Source organism: Mugil cephalus, chromosome 2, assembly GCF_022458985.1.
Source record: "Mugil cephalus isolate CIBA_MC_2020 chromosome 2, CIBA_Mcephalus_1.1, whole genome shotgun sequence".
NCBI lineage: Eukaryota > Metazoa > Chordata > Actinopteri > Mugiliformes > Mugilidae > Mugil > Mugil cephalus.
This window is the reverse complement of record NC_061771.1, coordinates 1,902,861-1,920,241: the sequence shown is the minus strand read 5'-3', so window position 1 is coordinate 1,920,241 and position 17,381 is coordinate 1,902,861. Positions and strand designations below refer to the sequence as shown.

The following is a 17,381-nucleotide window of genomic DNA, read 5'->3' as shown; positions in this document are numbered from 1 at the left end:
TGTGGTTGTCAGAGTGGCTTGCAGTTTACTTTGGAGCCACTTGGTTGTACGAGTAAGTGCCACAGAAACTGGTGATTGTGTGCATTATCCATTATAATACTTTCTAGAAACTAATAAGTAATATGATTTCTTTTAAATGTTTCAATTTTGTGATTTATAAAAAATAAAATAAATAAATGGAAATAAATGAACATTGTCTTTGGAAGTGCTGCATATTTAAAGGGGCAGTCCACCAGTTTTGGAACAGTGCGTTTCATCTAAAGTGTTGTGCATCATCTTCTATGGCAGTGGATGGAGCTTTGTGACAGCTGGACATCCCTTCAAAGGAGCCAAAAACATGGAGAACTCCCATATGTAAATCGGGGTGAGCCGACTCCTAAACATAGAGCCCCAGTACACACACACACACACACACACACAACCACAGCCTTGAGCCTGTTGCTACTTACCATGTTAGTAGATTTCACACGAAATCAGAGCACAGAAAACACATTTAAAGTTTACATCTCAATGTCCAAGTCTATGTGCCCGTCAGTAAAACGGAATACAAACAGTATACTCATCTCTCTTTAGTCTTATAGTTTACAAGCATATTGTAATGTAACAACACATGATGTAGTACAAGGCCTAGCATGGAGTTATACGGGACAGACCCACACTGTAATAAACATCAGGTACTTACTGGGATTAACTGACCTGTCATGCCAGCTGAGTGGGTTTTAAGGCTGAAAAGCTGATATGGATGGGCTACAGACAACAAAAACAAATACAGAGCAGTAAGTGGCATGGGCAGAGGAAAACACACAAGGAAAAACTTGTGCCACACTAGCTGCCTACAGGTACCTCTTACACTACCATGATCTTTGATCCGTGACTGACTTTGCACATTAGTTCCATGTGTATTTGTAGGTTTGTTCTTTCAGAGATCACTTTGGCTACAGCAATCTCATCACTGAGGATTATGCAAAACATTTAGAACAGAAATGAAAATAATGCAAAACCACCCAGCAATACAAACTAGCACTGCAGTAAAAACCGATCCAGCAAAGCATTTTCTCTGAAGATCACGACCAGAGGGGATTTCTAGTGCCACTAAGTGTCATCAGAGATGTGTTGTAAGATGTCCGTTTATACTGGTAAGGGTCTCTTTTTGGGCTTGTCGTTACATTTGTTTTACAATACATACTGTAACATGGTTGTTAAAAAAAACAAAAAAAAAAACAAAAAAAAAACAAGGTACCAAGCACTGAATTGGATGAAACCTGCTGAAACAGGTTGCAAAAGTTATGTGGGAAAATCTAAGTCTAAAAACATCAAAAGTCCTGAGGTTCACAGAATAGGAATTTACTATTGAGCTACTGTATTGTTGGGTTTGTTGAATTGAGTTTTCATAATGCATTATAGGGACATGTCTATGAAATACACTAATATAGCATTCATGCATGTTTGAGCACTGGTATGTATGTGTAGAAAAAAGGGGTTAATGAATCAGGAATGAAATTTAGTTTATTTTGGTGAGTGCCCTACATCTACCAATATCATTTTATTTGCAGTCATTTACATCATATCATGAGTAACATGCAGCATTTGGAACCAGAAGTTGGCCAACATCTTCGTTTCAAGCCAAGATTTGCACATAAGACATCTTTTTTTTTTTCTAAACTGATGTTAGACATTTCTTTGGTACTGTAACATTCAGTTGTTTGTTCAGATACTGAAGACGATCTCTGCAAAAAATAATAATAAACAAAAAAACAGATGATGGCAAACTTGGTATTTAAATGTCCAATGAAATTCTGTCAAACAGATCCCTAGGATGTATAGAAATACAACACCAGTACAAACCTTCATGACTCACCTCAACGCACGTCAGGACAAACCAGCATTGGATTTCAAGATGGATTTTATTACAACAGATTGATTAAACATTACAAAGGATGCATACAAGTAAACGTTTGACCAGGAAATCTTAAAAACAAACCTGAAAAAAAGAATAAAGCTAGAGACTGATGAGCCATGGGTTTTTAACACTACTTAGTTGGAATCATTTTCATTACTGAGACCCTCACCAACCAAGGTTGGGGACGAATGTCCAACAGCACCTAAGCATGCTGTGAGGGCCTCAATCAATCTACCAAAGAAATAGACTAAATAAAATTTATCAAAGGTTTCCAAGAAAAACTTGCCTTTGTAAGGGGTTGGTACGTTCATGTTACTCCAGCAGCTTCAAAAGAAATATGAATCATTTAACACACTTCACTTCTATGAACCTGAGTGAAACCTATGGGAAAAAATATATCCTCACATGTAATCAAATAACAACAAAATAGCTGTTAGGAACTTATGTGGTGTTTGGCTGTTTCCAATAAAGATGTCACATTAAACGTCCATGTGTTCTAACAAATAATGTTTGTCTTCACCACCACTGGTCTTACTGCTCTTGGCTTGCAGCTAGGTTTGAAAAAGTACAAGGGTGAGAGAAAGGTGTTAACCTCAAACCTAATGTGGTGGGTGCTTTGCTGCTTCAGTAGCGTCCAGCTGGAGACATTACAGGCGGTCTCATGCCCATGGGAGGGCCTCCCTGGTAAGGGGGCACCATAGGAGGACCCTGCCCATATGGAGGCATCCCTCCAGGCATGTAGCCTGGCATGCCCTGAGGGGGGGCACCATACTGACCTACAGAGGAAGAAAAAATAAAATAAACAAAAAATTAGGGAAGCCAAAATGCCTTAGTGCTAAAATTTCTAAAGATTCAACAAACTGGAAGTGGATATCTTCCTAATCATAACATGTAAATACTAGTCTAACAGGTTTTGGAAAGCCCTCTCAATTAACTGACATTGCCGAAGCCAAACCTGATCTTTTATTGGCCAGACACTGTACACATGGACATTTAGCTGTTGTTTTTAGACGGACGTTACAAAGCATTGTTGTATAGTCTTTAAAGTAGCTAAGAAACAGACCACTGTCTGGAATATGCTACATTTACCACCATCAACTCAAGTGTATATTCCCAAATGCAAGTTATTGATTAAAAATATTCTCACCATGCAGGGGATGCCTCAAGCCTGGCTGCTGAGGTGGCATGCCTTGCTGTGGGGGCATTATGCCGCCCACGGCCGCCACTGGGGGAGCAGCTGCGTGGGCCTGACCAGGTCTTGGTAAAAGACGCTGGTAACGGGGTAACTGGGCCTTCATTTCCTCCTGTTGGCAGATACAACACACAAAGCAAACATTCAGACTAAATAAACACCATTATGCCCCTTACAATACAAAGAAACACTCACAAAAATGTTGAGGAATTGGGTACCAATGTTGGCGTGCCCTGATTTCAGACTGAGGATACTCAAGTTCAGAATCATCCTTCAACATAACCACAAAAGATAAACTACCAAGTTGCTTTTAGAATATACATGCTGAGTGCTACACTTAACATGAACAAAAATTGGGATCAGACATTTAAAAATATTGATATGTAGAAGCAGACTAGCGGTCAAATACTGTAAAGTCCATGAGCTTCTACTACTAAATATATCATTTTATATAATATATCAGTCATTACTTACTGTGAAAAGGGCATAATAGAAAGCTCAAGCAACTTACCAGTGAGATATCCTCATCAGGGTGGATCAACTTACTAGTTGCACTCGTAGTAGTGAGGGTAGCAGGCTTACTGGTCACTGTGGCTGGGGGCTTGGCCACAGTGCTGCTAGAGGGATTAGAAGAAGATGAAGTAGAAGAGGAAGAGGAGACAGAGGGCTGGGTGTAGGCAGGGAACGTTGCTTTAGGAGGGTCGGAAGAGGCGGCCGTGCTGTGGGAATTTGAAGCTGCTGCTCCTGGTGCGTTCTGTTGGGCCTGTGCAAAGACACAATACAGGCAATAATGTGGTAAACAAAAGTCCTGGTGCTCCGTCAACTTTCCAACAGGTAAAAAACAAAAAAGTTAAGGACATACATACACTATAACTTTGTGACAGATCACACAGAGAAATATAAACCCACATAAGTCAACTTAACACGTTTTGAACGGCCACATTTTTTGTTTAATTAGATTCTTCTGAATCTAAAATGAAGTGTTATTACATTTAACTGTGTTGACTCAATTATCCCACTTTATTTACATATAAATTTCTTGGTTAACTTGTGAACAAAAACTATGCAGCTGACACCATGTATTTTCAACCACAGTGCAATTTTCAATATGGAATGAGTTCAAGCCTTTGTATGAGTATAAGCAATGAACTGTGCCATCATACATTCAGAACTCAGAAACCAGACTGTGGAGAAAAACAGTGCATTTTGTACTATTGCAACATACAAAGTCATTTCAAAGCATGACAAGTAATTATTGCACAATTCATGCTCCAAAGGTCAGGAGGGTTTGGATGATGTTGAACGCATGCACAGTAATAAAGCTCACAGACAAAACGTATGCCAGTTCTTGTCAAGGACAACCGTCCTCTGACACCAACATTTTGGCCAGCGTGCTCTCTTTTTGCACAAGTAGGCTTCGAGGGCAAATACTGTTAGTAAACAGCATAGTCTACAACTTTAGAATTTACAAGCAGAGTTAATAAATATGCAACATGCAGCTGCCACAGTCCATGTCAAAGTCCTGTCTGTGAGCATACTTGTGGCATGTTAGGAAAGGGAGGCTGGGAGGAGGCAGACTGAAGGTCTGCAGGTGGAGAAGAAACAGCTGCTGTGCTGCTGTGAACACCAGAGCCCATCTGCAGCATGGTGGAAAGGAGATCACAGCATTGGCATGTAAAATAACCATATAAACTACCCAAACTCAAGTATGAGTACAGAATTCACTGTGCTATAGTGCTACTGATTGAAAGAAGACATGAGGAATCAAAAGAGACGGAGCATTTTATATGTGTCTGAAAGCCCTGTTTGCATATAAAATTGCAAATTGTTAAACTGTGTATGTGTGTTAGTGTGTGTGCATGCATCAGGCGGATTTGCATGATGCCCACCTGTGCTGCACTGGGGAAGAGGGGCTTCGTGACAGCGGGCTGGGCAGCAGGAACTGCTGGACGACTGGGTATTGGTCCTGCTGCGGGGGCTGGAGCCATGTGTGGCATCCCTGGCCTTGGAGCCATGTGAGGTGGCATTCCTAAAGGATCAATCCAACACATAAGAGTTAACCTTTTTGTTTACGAACGCATGCAACATATAAAGTCAATAATAAAATTCAACTTTGTATTTGTAAAATCTTTTTTATTGCCACGCTTTAAACTGCTGTGGCTTTTATACTTTTAAGCACTCACACTAGGGCCAGTTGTCCTGACGAAAGAGCTATTTTGAGCTACAACGTGTAGGTGCCCAGGTTAATGCATTTTCAGAAAGCACCTAAAATGCAATCTCACTAAACTCAACTCACCTGGAGGAATACCGGGCATCCCTGGCATCATGGGAGGCATCATTCCTCCCATTGGCATCATGCTGCATCAAGTTGTAAATAAATCGAATAATTATTATTAATAAGTACGATTAATAATTATAGTACTATTATTATATTATATGGTACATGTATAAAATGATATCTTGGTATATATTAAATGCAGAAGGTGCTATAAATTGACAGACAAAAACCATATTCATACCCTGGTGGCATTCCATGCATTGCAGGAGGCATGCCGTGCATCATGGGAGGAACACCTGGCATCATAGGTGGCATTCCTGTAAATCAGACAAGACATATTGAGTTTACTTAATACGGAACTTACACACCAAACCAAGTGAGCACAATAAAAATATATATGTTCAAATAACCTACATATCATTTCACATGTCTGAACCAAATGCAATTATGGTGGATCAATGCTTATTGTACTCCATATAGAAAACATACAAAAAAGCTAGAGCTGGGAAATTGTTACGAGAAAATGAATAATACAGACATGAGATGGATCAATTTGACATAATTATAAATGGATAAAAATCATTACTAGCCAACCCCATAGCAGAGTTTTTTAGGAAAATACAGACATTTATAATTGGGATAGACATTTACAAAGACAGTGTCATCGAATAATGATTAAATGTTTTGACATCTTTTTAAAGCCATTAACCTGCATCCAGCAGCTTTTCACTAATCCCTTCTTACAAAAAAGCTTCACAGTTCTTCAGAAATGTCTGCATTTATCAACTCAGATTTTCAGCTTTGATTGTGGAGAGTAAATGATGTTACCAAAAGCACCTGATGCTATGACTGACTGGAAAATAATTCAAAAGTGTAGGGTTGTGTGTGTAGCGTTTTAACAATTTAAGTTAATTCCCACCATCTTATGTCTACAACAAAGTTCCTACCTTGATATCCTGCAGGAGGCATCCCAGGTGCACCTGCCACTGGAGGCATCCCAGGTTGGGTCATTGGAGCTGCATAGCCTGCCTGAGGCTGGACAGCAGCAACCTGCTGAGCTGATGGTCCTGCTTCGTCATCGTCGTCATCATCATCAGAGTCATCTTGATTGTTCTTCTTCTTTTGACTCTCTGCAAACAGAAGGTTGATGGTGAGCCCACACTTCCAACAAAAATACTTTTCGTTTAAAAGTCCCATAGTCCACAGTAATATGGTCTTCAATTTTACTGTTAGTGAACCAACCTTGTGATTTCTGTTCTAATGTTCGTCTTCTTTCCTGCATGTCTTTCTCTGGTATTCCCTCCATGCCATAGATCTCCAGCTCAATGTCCGTTCTTCCCGGAATTGCATTTGGTACGCTGTCAATTGTCTCTTTGTGCACCTGAAACACATGCAAAGTAGCATTTGTGACCAAAATGTAACAAGATGTCACAGAAAAAATCACCTGCTAGGATATAGGTCCATACCTGCATGCAGTGAATCGCCAAGCCAGGGCCAGTATACAACTTCTTGTGGCAAATGTGACATTTAAAATGCTTTGCCTTCTGATGCTGGATGAGAATTTTTTCATCATCAAAGTCTCGATTACAGTACCTTAAGGAGGGAGTTAAGGACGTGTTTGTACAAGACGAAAATTCAACCAGACAAATAAACCAATTTAGATAACAACAATGAATTAGCATGCTTGAAATAATACAAATGTGCCGAAACGCAGTCTGTGTTCACGGCCAGGCAGCTCAGTCCGTTTAGCTACACATGGCGTCAGACTGAATCGGAAACGAAACAATTCAACAGATTAGCACAGCGGACATCTCATTCGTTTAACGTTAATTTTAGCTACACCCTGAGGTCAATGTCTTTTACAATTTAAATTTCCCTCGACGAAGATGTTTATCAAATATTAAATAGGAGTTGAATAAAGCTAATTGAGCTCAACGTGATTTTCTAGCATACATAGGACACAATGTCCAGCTAACATTAGGTTAAGAGGAGATAAACGCTCGGATATGCTAGCGGAGGCCTCCTTTTTGTCAAGCTTCCGTGTAGCCTCTGGTCTTTCTACGAGAGTATTTTGTGAACAAGTTGAAAAGGATACCAGCACCATGGTTTCATCTGCTTCTTCTTTTTTCGCCCCATTTTACGGAATACTGAAAAACAAGTCTTACAGCGTTAAATGCGAGTCTTATTATCTGTTAGACAAAAGCATACTGTCCCGTGACAAGGCCGAAAATGGCGCTCTGCCTTAGGAAGTTGCGGACACTGAAGTCTCGCGAATAGGCAGTATGGTCTCGCGTGAATATCACGGGCGATGTAGACACGCCCCTGGTTTTAGAAACAGGATATCGTTTATTACTATACAACATTAAAAACACTCACAGTAGACGTAAATGACACTGACCGTCTTGTGACAATGGCACCAGGCAGACCTACACAATATGCATGTATGTATGTATGTATGAATAGGTTATTTTACAAAATCCATCATTGACTTATACAGTCATACAGTCAAGAGCCAAACATCATGTACAGCGACTAGGCATAACATTATGATAATATTGTGTTGGTCTCCGTTTTGCACCTGAAGGTGTGCTGTGGTATCTGGCGGCACTAAGATGTTAGCAGCAGATTGTTTAAGCCCTGTAAATTGTGTGGTGGGGCCTACATAGACCAGGCCTGTTTGTCCAGTACACCCCAGATGTGTGACTGGAGTGCAGACCAGGAACATCCCACAAGAACTTGTAGGAATTTTCAAATTCCCTCAAATCCTTACTCCTGCCCATTTTCCTGCTTCTAAATCATCAACTATGAGGACAAAATGGTTACTTACTGTTTATGATATGATATACAGTATTAACAGGTGCTGTGATGGAGAGATAATCAGTGATATTCACATCACCTGTCAGTGGTCATAATGTTGTGCCTGATCTGTGTATGCTGATGAGCTCATCACTGTGTTTTTACATATTTTACAAATTCTCAATTAAAATCCACCTTAATATTACAAAAATGTCAATAGCTGTTTTGGTTGTTGCTCAGATTTAAAATGATTATTTTCATCTTATCAAGTAATGCAGTGGAGGGGGCATAAAATTAAGAACTGACTTGATTAAGAAATCACGTGCCATCTAGAATGGATATTTATTTTATTTGTCACAATTTGTCTTTTCAGATGTATTATTATATCAGAAATCATTCATACAGAAATAGGAATTTAACTTTTTCTAATCCATATCAAAGTATTAAAAATAAAACTTGCAGGTGTGCTCCAACTAGTTTTCACTTGGCTGTTTTACCAACGGTGGCCAATATGATGCTATTTTTCAGACATTGTGAGATTAATAGATTGTATGAATATATTGTATGAATTCGCAGGGATAACTAGGGATTGTAGTATCAATGGTGCAACGCAAAATATCTGTGGGCCAATTCTGATCAATATAAAATATTGTCTTGCAGGATGGATGTTTTTCATTTTTTGTGTAAATTTACAGTATGAACAGTGATTAAGGGAATCCAGTAGTGTGAGGTAAAAAGGGGTGAGAGAAGAGAGAAGAAGAAAGAGGAGGAGCTAGTTAGTGTTGGCACGTTCGAGGGAAGTGGGGAGGGACGAGTAGATGTAATTCTTTCTCTTTCTTTCTCTTCTCACTTTTTCTCTCTTCCTTTACTTCCATCTCCATCTTCAGTCTCCTTTGTTTTTTATTATTGCATTTATCTGTGCCTTGTCTTTGTTTTTAAGGCAAGCTCTAGAAGAGAGTCAGCTTCATTTTCTTCAGATGCTCAGTATAAAGCAATTATCATTCAACAAATTATTTGGCACAGAAACTCAACACCTGACCAGATAAGCAGCGTGCTCGTCTTCTCCTTTACATTGCCATTGTTTTTGACCAACTCACTAACATTCACCAAGCCGTTCACAACTGTGAAGATTTCTCATCCAGCAGCCTCTCCATTTCCGTTTTCCAACAAACTGGTCCCTTAGACAAGCATTTTCTCCAACCAGCTCCATGTTTTGTTTTGTTTTATTTTGTTTTTCTTTCCAGAAGGTAGAGATTTATGCTGGGATCAAGCTCATGTTGGACAGCATCTCCAGGCTGCAGTTATTGAAGTTCATGTGCATACATGGTTCACATTAAGCTTTTCTCAGGGTTTTAAATTGTTTCATTTTGTTCAGACTTTTAGTTAATTAGTTAAGTATTAATTCATTGCCTCTCTAATGTGAAGATGAGTTACTGTAAATTCATTTGTTCAAACTTACAAGAGTATTGGCCCATATGTTTGTCCGATTGTTAGAAAAGTGCACTTAGTAAGCCTTAGTATCACCCAACAATATCACTTGAGCTCTTAGTAAAAAAAATATATGAAAGACTTTCAACATATCAATATTCCGATTTGAATATTTTAATATTACTTTACTTTTTTTCCCTTACTTTACAGACACTTTGCACTTTACATGAGTGCATCCATATAAAGTGTGTAACATAAAGTCTGTATTTTGTCACCTGTCCCTTAGCACTTACTTACAATTTATATGTTATACTGTATATTGTTGTGCATCCACCTTTGTCCTTACGAAAGAACTCTCATGCCTGAGATTGCAATTTGTTGTTTTGTCCACTTGGTGGGGACAATGTTGCAGAAATAGGCCACTGGATTTCAGGCCTTCATATAGTGGATGGAAGCAGAGCTTGTCCATAAAGCCTTTCAGGGAGTGGAGGTTATGGTTACTTTGCAGAACCAGAATATTATCATAATTTCTGATGTATTGTGGCACTGCTGAAAATCAACTACTATTATTTAAGATAAGCCAAAACCCCAACAGTGTTAAAGGGCTATTTCTCTCTTTATATCACTCTTATTTTTGGTATCCAAGTGAATTAGGTAAATTACATATTAAAATAAAGCCAAATTGTAACAAAAAACCCCTCTCCACAGGCTGCAGAAATTCAGACACTAAAATGCATTCAGACAAATTTCTCAGTTTCTCTTGTCTTCACTTTCCCAACAAGGTGAGTGGCGACCTTTGAAATCAGAGATTTATGAAGAGGAAACATGACTGAAGCAGCTTTCCTGGGGGGCATAATGAATTGTCATTCCACGCCTTCAAGAACACTATTTTCCATATGGCTGTACTGGCTAGACGGAAGAGACATTCACTGACAGCTTAAGGGGCTCCCTTCTCTGAATAAATTAGGGCTGATTCTTATGCTCAGACATTTCATTGATCATTTTGACTTCTGCTTTTTTTCCCACAAAGCCTCCCACCCATGCTATACTCTGGGGCCATGAGTTCTCTGTAAAAACTGTGTGTGAATTTTAAACCTAATCTGCTTTCAAAGCTGCTCAGTTTGAGCATTTTTATTTGCACAGTGGAAGATTACCTCCCTCCTTCTCCTGGAATATTAAGTAAAAATATGTGTGGATCCATGGGTGACATGATGTAAATCACAATTAAGTTTTTTGGAGGACATTTGGGTTGAAATGCTTGAAAGTCTTCACTCACATCGAACCACAACAGCTGCTGTCAGGAAGCAGTACGATGACGGTTTGGACCAAGCTGAAAAACGGAATAATATATGTACGTGTCCACCCATTCACAGAAAAGCATGCCTGTTGAATCACATCGTTTCCAAAGAATCCGACAAAATAATTTTTTTTTCTTTCTGTATAAAATTGTTTAATGTAACCCAGTATGTACATATCAAATCTACAAAATATGCACAATGTTAAAATATTATCAGTGATTTACCCCTCGCTCAGTTTTAGCCCTTATTATAATTCTAGGCCATCATTAATCAATTTTGTAACAGGATATAGCTAACACACCACAATGCGGACCGATCAAACAATGTACACAAAATACCAATATCATCATCTAAAAAATAATCACAGCAAATGCGTGTTAAAATATTAATCTGTATTTAATTACATTATAATATTATCTTTGCGAAGCAGTTACCAGTGTAACATGAGGTTAAAATACAGTACAGTTTGAGACTTACAGCTTAGGGCTGGGGTCACTTTCTGTTCCGGTTGTAACAGGAACTATTGAGAGAGCATTGATTTAAATCTTTGCCCAATTGCCTTGTGAACTGAAACAACCCCAGTCCGGATGCAGTCGAGGTCAGGCATGTGTGCTCTTCTATGTTTGGTAATGAGGAAGAGGCTAAATTCAGAATGGTCCAGCTGTATGTGTCAGCGAATGTTTCCATTAGTCTTGTGCAACTAAGATCTCACCATTTATAAATAAATTACCCTTTACTCTTATTTTATTTTTTTCCTTTGCAAATATCAATGCAAAGGCCCAGCGCAAAAAAAATGACAAGAATTTGACAAAGAAAATGTCCTGTTCACACTTAACTCCTCATTTTGCTAACACAAAAACAACAGTTGCTGGAGCCAGTGCTCTTTCCCATGTGCTTGTGGCAACGTTTTGGCATTATTTTTGAAAGTTTAAAGTCTGAATGGCACTTCTTCTGCTTCTTTTCCATCTGCAATTATTCATTTGTGGCACTCCTTGCACACATACAAAAGACAGTGGAAATAATGCTGAAAAAATAAATGAATGCTCCTCTGAGGAAGTGGCAAATGCTGAAGGCAACACTGAAAAATAACCCTCAGTTTCCTTCAAACAGGTAAATTCATAATAAATTCTGTTTGCTATCCTCTTGTTTTATCTAAACTTTGTAGGATCACAAGCTTCTTGCAATGATGGCAAAACTTTGACCTAGCCGAAGTTCCTACATAACTTCCTTCATTCACACATAACCCGGATATTGAGAACTACATAAGAAACAGCAGTGCAGAAATACTTTTATCAGGTTGATGTCTTCATAACTAGGCACCGTTGGATTGAGGAGCAAGAGGCAGAGAAGATTAAGCCATGTGGACAAGGCTGAGGCTGCTTGTTTGTGTTGCACTGCTACTCATTTGTTGATGCAGTGATGTCAATAACAGTCCCACTGACAAACATCCAGTAAAGATCGAAACAAAAAAAAAAACAGCAGGAGGTAAGCTTGTATGGTAAGCAGGGACAATGGTAAAGCTTAATACAGAAAGGTAATGGGTGGCTAGAAACTGCAGACAGAAAAGGCTGCTGCATGCCAGATATCCTTGCATTGTAGCGCTGGATACAGGAGTAAGGGGGTCTGTCAGAGGATTTTGATCAACCCAAGATGACGCTCAGAATGTGAGGGCTGAGGTGACTCACCCAGCCAGGCAGCCAGGCATCTGTCAGTGGAGGAATAAAGGGGATAAAGTGTCTTGTCTGATTCTAACTCAAGGTGGTGGGGGAAGTCGCACATCAAGCAAGCTGTAGGCAAAAATGTTCCAGAAGACAGCACAGAGCACAAACAAGGTGTAGACACAGAAAAAGATCCAGAACAAGGACTGCTCTTGGAGTCGCTGCTCATAGTTCTGCAGGACCACCACGCCCAGCGTCAGGCCGACTACCACACCTCCCAGATGTGCTACAAAGCTGGGATTGGGGCATGGAGGAAAGGCTGGAGGGTAGAACCTCAGCCACACTGCACGGCCAAACTCTACACTCACTGTAAGAGTAAGAAAGAGATGAAAATATGTGGCATTAGTGTCAGTATGTGCTGTATACAGGTCAAACACAACCATACACCACACGAATACATGCAATAAAAACATAATTAAAATAAGATCTCTGTCTGTGCAAAAATACATGTAAACTTAATATAAGGCTTTAGCAGCCTGGATTATCAAATCAGGTGGCTATCTGCAGTCACAGCTATCATACTACAAATTTTCTTCTTGGGATTCCTCGCAAAGTGTTTCCTGCTGAAGTTCTGTGAAAGTCTATTAAATAAGAACAGGGACTTTGGAACTACAAATGTTATCTTTTGAAGAAACTCACTTGATTTAGACCCACTGGAAATGACAAGTTATAGAGAAAGCTTCTGACACTTGTCTATCACCAATGTGGGTGTGTCAAAGGTCACAATCTAGCAAGTAATCTCTTGTTGTCACTCTGTATTTAGGCAACCCATCGCATAAAATTTACTGGAAGTTGTGCCAGCAGCACTTCCTCTTTGTTTGTATCTGTAATCTTAGAGTCAACGGGCATACATGCATTAATATTCAACTGTAATCTCTCAACCGTTTTGTTACAAATCATCAGTTTTAAAATGGAACCTAAGATGAGTGTTAGTGTGTAGAGTATTCACTGAGACTTACTGCAAACCAGTGCCATAGCCATACGGAATAACTTAAACTGACACTTCATTCCTGACCAATTCTGTAAAAAAAGATAAAGAGAAAGAGAAGAATGATGAGGAAAAACACTTCTGATGCTCTAAAGACACAGCAAACTGAGGAGGCATCCTCAGACACACACATCTGCTGACATGAAGTAACTGTGCCCTTTGTCTTCATCCATGACAATTTTGAAAGCCCCAGAGGCACTCTGACCCCCAATCTGTTCTTGCCGTTTTAGATAATAAGATTTCAGCATAGAGGAGGAGGAGACAAACTCCTCCACCCTGACCTCAAGAATGTTGTGGAGGATCTGGAAGGGTACATGATAAGCCTCCTATTACACACAACAAAAGTTCACATTGAGTGATGTAAGTACGATGTGTGTGTGACGACCCACTGAGGAGGGGAGGGGAGTTAGACTAACAGAGTAAGCACAGATATCAAAGGACGGCAGAGTGCATTCAGATGGAACGATATTATTCACATATTCTCACATAGACACCTTCACATGGTGGTAAGGGACGTATGGCATATGTAGATGGAGAAGCACCTGCTGGGGTCTCATAAAAACTTACCATTACTACATTAGCTAAATGTGCTGAGACCAGGGCGTACACTCCACCGGAGGAACCTACCGCTGGAGCAGTCATATCAGTGACAGACACAGCCAGAGACCCTGTAGGGATGAGAAAGGCCACGAGTCAGTGAACAGGTTTCAGGTAAATTTATAAATGCACGAGGACATCCTTTTGCTGATGGAACTTCACAAAAAGCCACAGGACACAGAGCAAGGAAAGCATTTTCCTTTTAGCAGTGACAATGAACCTTTGTTTGCCAACAGACACTTTTGTAGAGGCCATACTGTATTTAAAACCATATATTTGAGAATGAACGAGCCACAGTCACTTAGTTTCCTTTATGACTGAAAAAATAACAGTCTAATAATATAATCTAGCTATGATTCAGCAGAGAAAACAATTAGCTTTGAATCTTGGCTTTCAAGTCAAGCATGCAGAAGAAGTCCTTAAACGCACAACGAAGTTTGTTTATTGCAATCAGTCATCCATTTACACATCCAGCAGAAAGGAGAATTATTAGCATTCATGGGCTGAGCTCAATCTTAACTTTCCTTTACACCTGTAGATGCTGTGGCTGATTGACGTACCGTGCTATAATCATGATTGCTTTTGCCATTTGGTGCTGAACAGACTATGTACATCGGGACATATCAAAGCTGTTTGTCACTTGCTTTTGAAAACTGTTTGCTTTCAGAGTGGTGACATGTCTATGAAGATAGAAAAAACAAAGGTAACTGGAATTGTTGAGTGTATACGCAATATGATAAAACACTAAAAGAATCCCTACTTTAACTGTTTATTAGAAAACTATCATATTGTATATTACAATGTTGAGCTCTCTGTAATCAGGAGGAAATTTGAACATTTTCCCTCACAGGGTCATACAGTTCAGACATTGTGACTAACTGACTCATTCGAATTGTTTTTGTACAGGCTGTGCACTGAATACATTTATTTCGAATGTCAGAAAGGCAGCTTTGTGACTCGTTATTTAATATGGGTGTATTAAAAATAGACTTCCATGAACAGAGGTTTGCTCATATTGTACCAGCACACACTGTGATTTTGTGCTCAACAATGCATTCACACAAACTGGGGTACCACAAAAAGGGAGCGGCACTCTTACCACCTTGGTACTAATTCAGTGCTGCACAAAAGATTCAGTTTGGCACTGAAACGGTTAAATATTCACAAACTTTTCTTTCTTCAATGCAGTCTCTGTGCAAGAGACAGAATAAAAAAAAAGGCTGAAATGTAGAGACATGGGTTGGACTATTATACGACCCAAACACAAAACCCCACCTTCTCTCGTTTGCTAATTTTCTTTCTTTCACTCACTAACTTTCTCTCCATGCCTCCGTCTATGTTTTATGTACATCTATCCCTTCCCTTCACTCCACAGCACTGGTCTGTGAACATTATTCATGCTACTATAAATTTGTGAAACACAACTGCCCACATTTCCAAAGAGAATACAAGGACTATCTTTCTCTCACAATACAAATACTGGAGTTTGTCTGCACACCACACATAAATAGAAAATATAGAATCAGCAAAAACAATTTTCTTTGCTCCTGCTTCTTCAGTTTCACAGTAATTATATCAATAGGTGATCTGTGGACATAAGCAGGAGTCCATATTTTATTTAATTTAATCCTCCTTTAGACCTTTTTTTTTTGTCCTTTAGACATTTAAGGAGGGTTCGCAACGCAAACGGAAACATGTTTGAGATTCCAGTAAAACAAAATCCCAGACAAATTTGAAATTGTTGCAAAGTTCAAGCACAAAACATTTTTTTTTTAATATGTGTTCATTTAAAAACTACCCTCATGTTTAAATTACATTAGTGACTAAAATGTTGAATAAACGTAAACTGACAACACAGCAAACACGGAAGACATGGGGCAGACATCTTTTCATGATGTCTGCCCTTCTCAGGTGTGTGAAGTAAAATGACAGCAGAATTGAATCCAGAAAGTCACACACACATAAACCCAAACACACTACTTACACAATTCCCAACTGACTTAATTGATTCAGCATATATTTTATAACAAAATGAATATTTAAATTGTTAATAACAATTAAGTGTTAGTAATGAGAAAAATCAAGAGCCGGCTGAATCTACCAAGCACTTACAGTGGTAATTTTATATATGTGTGACCCCACATGTGTTTATGATATTCTGTCTCTCATTTTTCCTACTTGAGCATGTGTTCGTATACACTTGCTGTTGTCTGTGGCCACACCGGCCTTACACCCTTTGCAGGGTCTGCTGTCCTTAACTGACTTCTTCGCATGTTTACATGCAAGTCCATTGTGGCCATGAAAGTGTCAGCGTGTGTGTTGTCCCTAGAGGGTCACAGACCTTTCTCTGAGTCATTACTTGACCTCTGATCCCTGCATGTGCCAGCTGAGGCCCTCTCTGTTGCCTGTATTTCTCAACACACTCAGTGACATTTGTGTCATCATGACTGCAAACTGTTTAAATGTCCTTAAATAAAATTTGGAAGAATTGCATTGTTATCTGAACCCAAATATATCAGCTAGAGACCATTTTGTCTTTATACATTTCAGTTTTAAACAATCAAAACACGCTTTTTATCATATGTCTGTGCAAAAGTTAAAACTGTGTCTTTACAGCATTGCTGTCCACCCACTCAAAAAACGCACTGAAATCTGATGAAGATACAAAAGACACAGTTATATTTTTTAAACAAATGTCATTATTACATCTACTTTAGATTGTAGGAGAAATCCAGGATGGATGAATATACAGATCTGCAGATCTTCATTGCAACACTTTAAAAAAGAGCAGATGAGACAGACTTTTAGTCTCTGCACCTGCGTTCTCCACTGTGAAGGTTAAACATTAAGAAGTTACATTAAGAAAAATCCGTTTTCTTTATCAAATTACATCTGTAGATTAATATTTTATAGCTGGACACTAAATGCTGCTGTGGACAACAGAGACCCGTCAGACATAACAAACCAAAATATTGCAGCTGATCTAACCAGAGTGTGCCCTCTTCAGCTGGTGGTCGATATGTAATTAAAACAGCAGACGTGTGTGTGTGTGTGTGTTTCCTCCTCATTTCACTGTGAGGTTAATGCTACGGGCCACCACATCTGGTATCCCCAGGGTGTTTGTCAGTGACCCTTGCACAGACACACGCAGATGGAGACTCAGACAGATATTTCATGAATATTAAA

At 39.2% G+C, this 17,381-nt stretch overlaps 2 protein-coding genes across 4 annotated transcripts in view; both read right to left on the bottom strand.

Annotated features, from left to right (window-relative positions):
* Positions 1-1,885: 1,885 nt before the first annotated feature.
* znf207b (zinc finger protein 207, b) lies at positions 1,886-7,631 on the bottom strand. 2 transcript variants are annotated; one of them, XM_047577486.1, is made up of 11 exons: positions 7,466-7,631; positions 6,837-6,963; positions 6,613-6,751; positions 6,318-6,500; positions 5,612-5,687; positions 5,389-5,450; positions 4,982-5,121; positions 4,631-4,729; positions 3,604-3,855; positions 3,048-3,204; positions 1,886-2,676 (listed from the first exon to the last, which is right to left on the bottom strand). In XM_047577486.1, exons 1-11 carry the CDS (start codon positions 7,504-7,506, stop codon positions 2,525-2,527), a joined length of 1,428 nt encoding a protein of 475 aa, XP_047433442.1. In that variant the 5' UTR covers positions 7,507-7,631; the 3' UTR covers positions 1,886-2,524. The 2 variants fall into 2 exon arrangements, with proteins under 2 accessions (XP_047433442.1, XP_047433443.1); XM_047577487.1 differs by lacking the exon at positions 4,631-4,729.
* A 3,386-nt stretch (positions 7,632-11,017) lies between these two features.
* rhbdl3 (rhomboid, veinlet-like 3 (Drosophila)) overlaps positions 11,018-17,381 on the bottom strand; it is a 48,499-nt gene continuing 42,135 nt past the window's right edge. For both annotated transcript variants that reach the window (XM_047579522.1, XM_047579521.1), the window contains 3 exons: positions 14,166-14,266; positions 13,570-13,630; positions 11,018-12,917 (listed from right to left, as the gene is read on the bottom strand). In XM_047579522.1, coding sequence (XP_047435478.1) covers positions 12,646-12,917; positions 13,570-13,630; positions 14,166-14,266 — 434 coding nt within the window. In that variant the 3' untranslated portion in view covers positions 11,018-12,645. The remainder of the gene's footprint in view (positions 12,918-13,569; positions 13,631-14,165; positions 14,267-17,381) is intronic.